The 8744-nt window shown below is 34.6% G+C and overlaps 1 protein-coding gene across 1 annotated transcript; it reads right to left on the minus strand.

The window, feature by feature from the left end:
* Positions 1-6808: 6808 nt before the first annotated feature.
* Positions 6809-8249, minus strand: LOC145999325 (uncharacterized). The gene is made up of 2 exons (XM_083136267.1): positions 7843-8249; positions 6809-7596 (listed from the first exon to the last, which is right to left on the minus strand). Exons 1-2 carry the CDS (start codon positions 8062-8064, stop codon positions 6973-6975), a joined length of 846 nt encoding a protein of 281 aa, XP_082992393.1. The 5' UTR covers positions 8065-8249; the 3' UTR covers positions 6809-6972.
* Between the last annotated feature and the right edge of the window lie 495 nt (positions 8250-8744).

Raw genomic sequence — 8744 nt, forward strand, 5'->3', positions numbered from 1 at the left:
ATTTAAACTGATTCAGATAAGAAGATTCCTGAGCCATACTTAAATTGATCTCGAAAAAAAGGTTCCTGACCCATATTTAAATTGATCCTGGAAAAAAGGTTCCCGGACCGAATATAAATAGATTCAGAAAAAATGTTCCTGGACCAAATATAAATAGATTCGGGAAAAAAGTTCCTGGACCGATTATAAACAGATTCAGAAAAAAAGGTTCCTGGACCGAATATAAACAGATTCGGAAAAAAATGTTCCAAGACTGTATTTAAATTGACTCAGGAATAAGGTTCCTAGACTGTATTCAAATTCATCCGGAAAAAAGTTCCTAGACCGAATTGAAATACTTCACAGATAAAAAGGTTCTTTACGGTCCAGAACCCATTTACGCTTCCTGATTTTCTCTCCTGGACAGGAATTGAATTTACTTAAAATGTCTGGAGCTTTAACAACACAGCCTCGGACCCTAGCATCATAGTGTTCTGTGCTAACCACTCTGCCATGGACATTGGTATCACAAGTAAATATTCATGGTGAGGGAGATCAGTCTGTTGATAAAACAGGATAATACAAATGATAACAATAATTATCATGAATTAATACAAATACATCAAAATAGGGAAGCTTTAACACCAGTTACAGGGTGGCCACTCTAAGACAGTGATAAAATTCAAGTATAAATGCGTCTTCAAATGCTAATTCAATTCTACTGAAAGATAAATTTTGTGGTTCATTGTTAAGTGACCCAAGTTCCAATCACGAGTTTGGATATTTCAGGTGGGAATATTCAGAAAATGTCACTGCAGAAGAAGTTCTGTGGCTTACCCAGCCTCTCATCAATGAGTACCTGAGGGGTTAAAGATGGGTGGAGGGTAGTGCTGATCACGTCAGCTCGAGTATGGCCAAGATCGATAATATATGAAACTCTATCCTCCACACCTTCTGTATTGCTGAATGGCATGGTGCAACGTACAGTTACAGGCAATAAAAATGGGACACCTAGATCCTGAAATCATCGCTTGCCTACAAGGCGTTGTGTGTGTTGCATAAATCTATGTGGGTGGTAGAAGTTGCCGTTGAAACTTCCCTATTAAAATACGCTTATCGCCGTAGAGTTAGGCAACACACACAATGCCTCGCAGGGAAGCGAGTATTTCAGGTCTCTGTGTCCAATTTTTATTGGTGCTGAGTGTACAGATAAAACTTTCCCTTACATTATCCCTTGTGTTACAAAGAAACAATAGGGGCAAAAGCACTTAAAACACACAAGGGTCATTCCACGTCAAATCATCCAGGCCATGTCACCCACCATCTCCGATTTTCATGAAATTCAGTATACTAATAGAACTTTTCATGCTGATTACAAAAATGACAACTTTTTTGAGATTGGTCAAGGGGTTCAGAAATTACGCGATTTTAAAAATCTCCCTGTATGCCACATGCGGCTTCACTTTGAATGACACGCATTAGGTTATAAATTACAGTATCTTCTCTCAGGTTTGCCGTAGAAACTTCAAGTTTGATTTCTTTTGCTCAGGATAGTGTAAGCTTTCATTTAAATAAAGTTTCTGAGCAGTGTATCATTAATCATGTATTTTATGTATAGTTTCATGTATTTTTTTAGAAAAATAAATGACTAACTTCAAGAGCAAATTTCGTTCAATGCCCCCCCTTCAATTTCACCCAAATTTTATATACAGGTAGCTGAGAGTGGGTACTAATGCTTGATGAAAAAATTTGGATGGGTGGTTCAGAGACAGGGTGATAAAAAATCATTTGCATTAAAAGATAATCTTATTAAAAATACTTATGTATTTAGCACAAAGTCTGAAGTACAATATGTTTTGAGGTATAATATTCAAAATTTCTGTTCACTATGTGTGAAGGTAAGCATAGGCGTAACCTGGTGGGGGCAAAGGGAATCATTTTCCCTATCCAAAATTTATAGATTAAGTAAAACCTGCAAATAATAATTGCAGTGAAACCCCGATTTCAAGTTCCTCGATTTTACATTTCCCTGCATTTTACATCTAATATTGGTGGTCCCAACATAGCAAATTTTCCTCGGTTTTACATTTTCTAGTATTCTAAGTTTTTTCAGCTTGGTCCCCTGAACAATGTAAAATTGAAGTTCTACTCTATCTAAGTTAGTTTCAAGTGTCTTCAATTTTTTAAAAAAATTTTAATCATAGTCATTAACATTCCCAAGCTTAGCAAATTTTCTTCGAGAACATTCTTCTTTTTGTGCATTTTATCTCAATATGGAAATTTTTCTTTATAGTCTTCGCGGAGATACGTAATATGAAGTAAGAATTAACACATTTGTGCTGATTGAAGTTTTTCCAAATGGAGCTTTTCTTGCCACATACCACAGAAAATCTTGTGATGGGGTGGTTGGAACAATTAGAAGACTTGTATAGACATCAACAGTATCAAGTAACAAGTTCAGCAATGAAGTACCAACTCCATAGAAATAGTATTAGAGGCATAAATGTCTTATTAATCACGTAAGGTGAAATGATAACAACCTGCAGTACAATGTGTCAGCGATTGCAAAGTACTATACAACATGACCAGGAAGATTAAGTATGCACTGTTTTGAACTTAGGCTACAGGTTATTTACAGTGTTCGGTAAGTTACATTTTACAAGTAACAGAGTTTCAGTTACTCATTTAAAAAGTAACTCTGTTAGTTACTGGTACTTTGAAAGTAACTGAGTTACTTTACAGTTACTGTGAAAGAAACTTACAGTTAATGATCATTGATTTGTGTAAAAATTACAAATTGTGTTTCTAGTACATAATCCGTATGTCTTCATATACCTACATTACTACTGCAAATAAATGATGAAACACAGAATCAACTTTGCTTTAACGATTTTAATTAAGAAATCATTTGAATGCTGACCACGGCATTTTGAATATGGTGTCATTGATTTCACTTGCACCTATTTCTTTCTCTCCATTCCAAGTTCAACAAAATCCAAAGATCCACTCCTTCAACGATGACTGTTTCCTAGCTCGACAGTCCACCTAAAACACTGAAGTTTTAACATACAAGTAGATATGAATTGAAGTAAAGTGTGTATGAAGTTAGCATGCAACAAAGCATAACTTATTTGACAGGCCAGCAATTCCAAGAAAATCCTTTTACGTAGCATCCAGAGAAGGTACAGATATATTTTTTTTTACAGTTGGGAACAGAAAATGTGAACAGCACAATTTATAGTGCATGAAATTTTGGCAATGCATAGAATACAATCGAGTAAGTATTTTTCGGTACTATCTTCATGGGCGGAACTTGGGAACTATCTTTGGTTGAGAGAATCAAAGTTTTCAGTCCCATAAAAATAGTCTCAAAGATTATTTGCTAAATACATTTGAAAAATCACAATAATTACTCTATTTTTGTATGTTCCTCAAGTGCCAGGAGGTTCACAAAATATATTTAACTTGTAGGTTTTACTTAATCTATAAATTTTGGATAGGTAAAATTCCCTTTGCCCCCACCAGGTTACGCCTATGCTTACCTTCACACATAGTGAACAGAAATTTTGAATATTATACCTCAAAACATATTGTACTTCAGACTTTGTGCTAAATACATAAGTATTTTTAATAAGATTATCTTTTAATGCAAATGATTTTTTTATCACCCTGTCTCTGAACCGCCCATCCAAATTTTTTCATCAAGCATTAGTACCCACTCTCAGCTACCTGTATATAAAATTAGGGTGAAATTGAAGGGGGGGCATTGAACGAAATTTGCTCTTATATTAGTCATTTATTTTTCTAAAAAAAATACATGAAACTATACATAAAATACATGATTATTGATACACTGCTCAGAAACTTTATTTAAATGAAAGCTTACACTATACTGAGCAAAAGAAATCAAACTTGAAGTTTCTACGGCAAACCTGAGAGAAGATACTATAATTTATAGCCTAATGCGTGTCATTCAAAGTGGAGCCGCATGGGGCGTACAGGGCGATTTTAAAATCGCGTAATTTCTGAACCCCTTGACCAATCTCAAAAAAGTTGTCATTTTTGTAATCAGCATGAAAAGTTCTATTAGTATACTGAATTTCATCAAAATCGGAGATGGTGGGTGACATTTTCACAAAATTCTGGATGATTTGACATGGAATGACCCACAATATAGATAAATGGAGTTGTATTTCTAAAACGTTACGTTGTTCAATACACACGATTCAGAATCATATGTTTTGGAGTCAGTTTTTTCGAATATATACCGAGAATGTACCCAAAAAATGAGGTTCATTAAAGATTTAATATGGACCCTATTGCATTCAAGTACTGAAAAGCGTGAAATAAACCCACATTGCTGTTTCTATCCTAAAGAAATATCAATGATCTCTGATATTGTACTCGTACATAAACGTTTACAGTTTTAGAAATCAAACATCGTTCCAAAAAATATGTTTGAAACCAATGACACTTAGCAAGGCAAGCAAAAAATAGGAGAGACTGCACGAGAAGTTAAAATAGGAATCTAAATGTATTCCATTACTATACTGTATTTTCCTCTGGGATCTCTTTCACATTTAGCAATTATCCTAGCCTACCAACGTTATACATTTGTCATACCACAAGTTCAGAGAAGAATTCTGTTTTTATATATTTTCCAATGCAGCTTTCTTATACTTCCTTGACAAACATTAAATCTAAAATGTGAAAACCATTCCTCACAACATTTACGAATATGTATAGATAAATTTGAGATCTGGATTAATAAAAGTTGCAATTTTTCACGTTCAAGGAGCAAAATCCCCTCATAATTCACATATAATTCCCAGAGAAAATAATTCACGCATACTTCCTGGAATTCAAGGAATTCCCAGTGATTAGCCACCCTGAGTCACTGCTACTGTTGATGAAGCTTCTTTCTTTGCTTTGTACTTTGGGTAAAAAAAAGTACTTAAACAATGGCTAGCTATTTAAAAAGCCCCAATCTGTTATGAATGCTTATTTTCTTACAACACCCTGCTGGAAATTTCTACTGTTTTCAGTAAACAAATTCTACTGTTTTCAAATATCTCCTACTGTGTACTGTGAAATCTACTGGAACCCTATTGCAGATTACTGTAGAGCTAATGTACTCTGCAGTAGGACTACTGTACTGAAGAAACGATGTGAATAACTATGCATAATATTTGCTACAATATATTATAAAATCAATTATTGATTCCAAGAATAGGCAAATTCATTCTTGACACCATATATTCAGTAATTTTGAGATTTTGAAGTAAAGGTAAAGGGCTCCTCTGTGCTTAGCACCATGCCATGAGGCGTATAGGAGTGTGGGGGTAACGCACCACACTTTCTTGATCCGGTCATCATGAGTGGGATGATGTGATCAGCATCATGCCCTGACCACCTTTATCCCCTAGGGTTTCCCTCCAGGTACACATGTCATTTGATGCTGGGTTGGTGCCGGGGCCGCTTCCAACATTAGAAAAGTTCCCGGATTTGAACCGGCCAGGGATCGAACCCAGGACCTTGAGCATGGTAGTTAGATGCGTTACCGACTGAGCCACCAGCGGAGATTTTGAAGTGCATTGGAAAAAACAATATATGAACTGAATTTCTACTGTTTTTCTAATTAATACTACTGAAGTCAGATATATCTTAATGAATAAGTTACTACAACTCTTCCTTAAGAAATAGCTCAGCCTTAAACCAGCTAGTAGTTTGAATACATTATCATATCAGTTGATTTTCTTTTCAGCATGGAATTTTCATGGTTATTATTTTATCTGTGTAGTGCAATTGCAGAAAAGAGCCATCTCTTGATAAACATAGTGAACAACGTTTGCTTATTTTGGTTTTTCAAGCATTCAGGATCAGGTCTTGTTTAAAATAATTTTTTGATGTTTTCGTGTGAATATATGAAAAACAATATGTCAATTTATGTATAAAACAGTATGTTTTTCAATTTTCTACAAGTGCATTAACCACAGTGAAGCAACACACTTAAAAACATGTTCACTACACTTGATTTTTTGTTGTGTGGGCACATTCCTAAGTAGCAAGTTCCACATGCTTTAACATATATTCATTTTAGTTGTTTATACGATTTCTCCATTGCATTTTCAGTTGTATTGATAAGAAATATTTCATTACTGATAATAGTACTGTTTTCATACAAACATTTGATGAACACAATAAAAGATCTTGGTTGTATAATTATGTTACTGAAAACATAAAGAGTACAGTTCAGCCACAGCCACTTAAGATAGTAGAAACAGTTGGACTACCAAAAACAGTACAAAACATTAGTAGTACATGAATACATTCTCTCGGGCTATCGACCAGGTGAGTTGTGGAAAATATTGCAAGCTTTTGAGAGCTTTGTCACTCTCATGTTAAGGGTTGAAGTGATATAGCCCGAGAGAATCTATTCATCATTCATCGCCAGGAAAGCTTCAAGTCTTACTATTAGTAGTAAAGTTCACCTACTGAAAACAGTACACACAGTTGGACTACTAAAAACAGTAGACACAGTTGGGCTATTAAAAACAGTAGAAAACAATCAGTACAGTTCAGCTATTGAAAACAGTAGACACAGTTGGGCTACTGAAAACAGTAGCATTACAGTTCATCTACATAAAACAGTAGAAGTTTCAAAACACCCACTGATCTACTGAAAACAGTAGACAGAATTTTCAGTAGGGCTATCAAAAAAAGGTTTGCACAGTACCATTGGAATGGATGGTTGAGATCTCAATTAATAAAATGGTTGCCCCATAGTTGTAGACATGAAGTGATGATTTGTATAATACAGAGTTCGGGATTCCATCCCAAATGATATATGCACAGAATGATTAGAATTTCCAGAGATTTCTACTCAGAGACACCATTCCCTGTGTGCAAATGGTTTTTAGGTTCTATTTGCTATGCACCCTCTTCACATGTTTAGTAATTATATATATTTATGGGTAAAATACTTGTTACATTTTAAACAATTAAAGGGTTTCTCTTTGTGTGTAATTTCATGTGTCTATTAAGGTGATGTTTTTGGGTAAAAGCTTTGTTGCAAATTGTACACTTAAAAGGTTTTTCATTTGTGTGTGTCCTCATATGTTTACGAAGCACCTCTTTGTAGGAAAACTCTTTGCTACAAATATAACAATTAAAACGTTTCTCTTTTGTGTGTACTGTCATGTGTGTATTAAAGCGATGTTTTTGGGAAAAATCTTTGTTGCAAATTGTACACTTCAAAGATTTTTCATTTGTGTGTGCCCTCATATGTCTATAAAGCGTGTGTTTGTAGGAAAACTCTTTGCTACAAATAGAACAATTAAAGGGTTTCTCTTTTGTGTGTACTGTCATGTGTGTATTAAGGCCATGTTTTTGGGAAAAATCTTTGTTGCAAATTGAACACTTAAAAGGTTTCTGCTTAGTGTGAATCCTCACATGCACCCTAAGAATTGCTTTCTGGGAAAAAGCTTTGTCACAAATTGAACACTCAAAAGGTTTCTCTTTGGTGTGAACCCTCATATGATCATTAAGGCTTGATTTCTGGGAAAAAGCTTTGTCACAAATTGAACAATTAAAAGGTTTATCTTTGGTGTGAACATTCATATGAATATTAAGGTTTGATTTCCGGGTAAAATCTTTGTTGCAAATTGAACAATTAAAAGGTTTATCTTTGGCGTGAACATTCATATGAATATTAAGGTTTGATTTCCGGGTAAAATCTTTGTTGCAAATTGAACAATTAAAAGTTTTATCATTGGTGTGAACATTCATATGAATATTAAGGTTTGATTTCCGGGTAAAATCTTTGTTGCAAATTGAACAATTAAAAGTTTTATCTTTGGTGTGAACATTCATATGAATATTAAGGTTTGATTTCCGGGTAAAATCTTTGTTGCAAATTGAACAATTAAAAGGTTTATCTTTGGTGTGAACCCTTCTTTGTGTGTAAAGGTTATCTTCAGGAATAAATGTTCTCTTGCAAACTGAGCGATTAAAAAACTTCTCCTTTGCAAGGACATTTGAATGAGCAAATAAATTTCCTTCATTGGAGAAAACTTGGTTGAACATTGAAGAGGTATGTTGTTTTTTCCTGTTACAGTGCTTGGTATCTTCAATATCTGCCTTGGTTTTAGAGTATTTTGGTGAATGTTCAGGTTTAAAGTTACCTTTTCTATTGACACATTCTGTATTGTCTTTTGCTTGTTCTTGATCACTTAATTTGCCTGAAGGTACTAGTGTAACTGACTTTGGAACATCTTGGCTCTGTCCTTGCATGTAGTTCTTGTTCAGATATCTGGAAAAAAAATTGTCAGAGATTTACAGATCAACGAGAAGAAAGGATAGTACAATAGACTGTCATTAAGGACATGCATTGAAACATGTAAATATGTTACTGGTTCAGTAATATTTTATTCAGCTTTTGCCAAATCTATTAAGGCCAGTCAAATATTATTCACACGTTTGCAGTAGTTCACTTTAGGCTGGACTTACTGCATATCAACAGAGTGTACATTGTCACTGCACTAGCAAGTGAATGAATCGAAAATTCCTAGCTTGGGGATGCTTGGTGAAGTTTCAGGATATGTATGTATGGATTGATATCACTTATTAAATGGCACTACTTACATGCTTTGTAGCACATACAGTATGTGTATGGTAGCATAGGTGCATCAAAGAGCGGAGGGTGGTCAGATCACACAGCTTACACAGCAAATTACTTTTTTTCACAATTTTATGATGCTAATTTT

This window comes from Lepisma saccharinum, chromosome 15 (assembly GCF_977018435.1).
Source record: "Lepisma saccharinum chromosome 15, izLepSacc3.1, whole genome shotgun sequence".
Classification (NCBI taxonomy): domain Eukaryota; kingdom Metazoa; phylum Arthropoda; class Insecta; order Zygentoma; family Lepismatidae; genus Lepisma; species Lepisma saccharinum.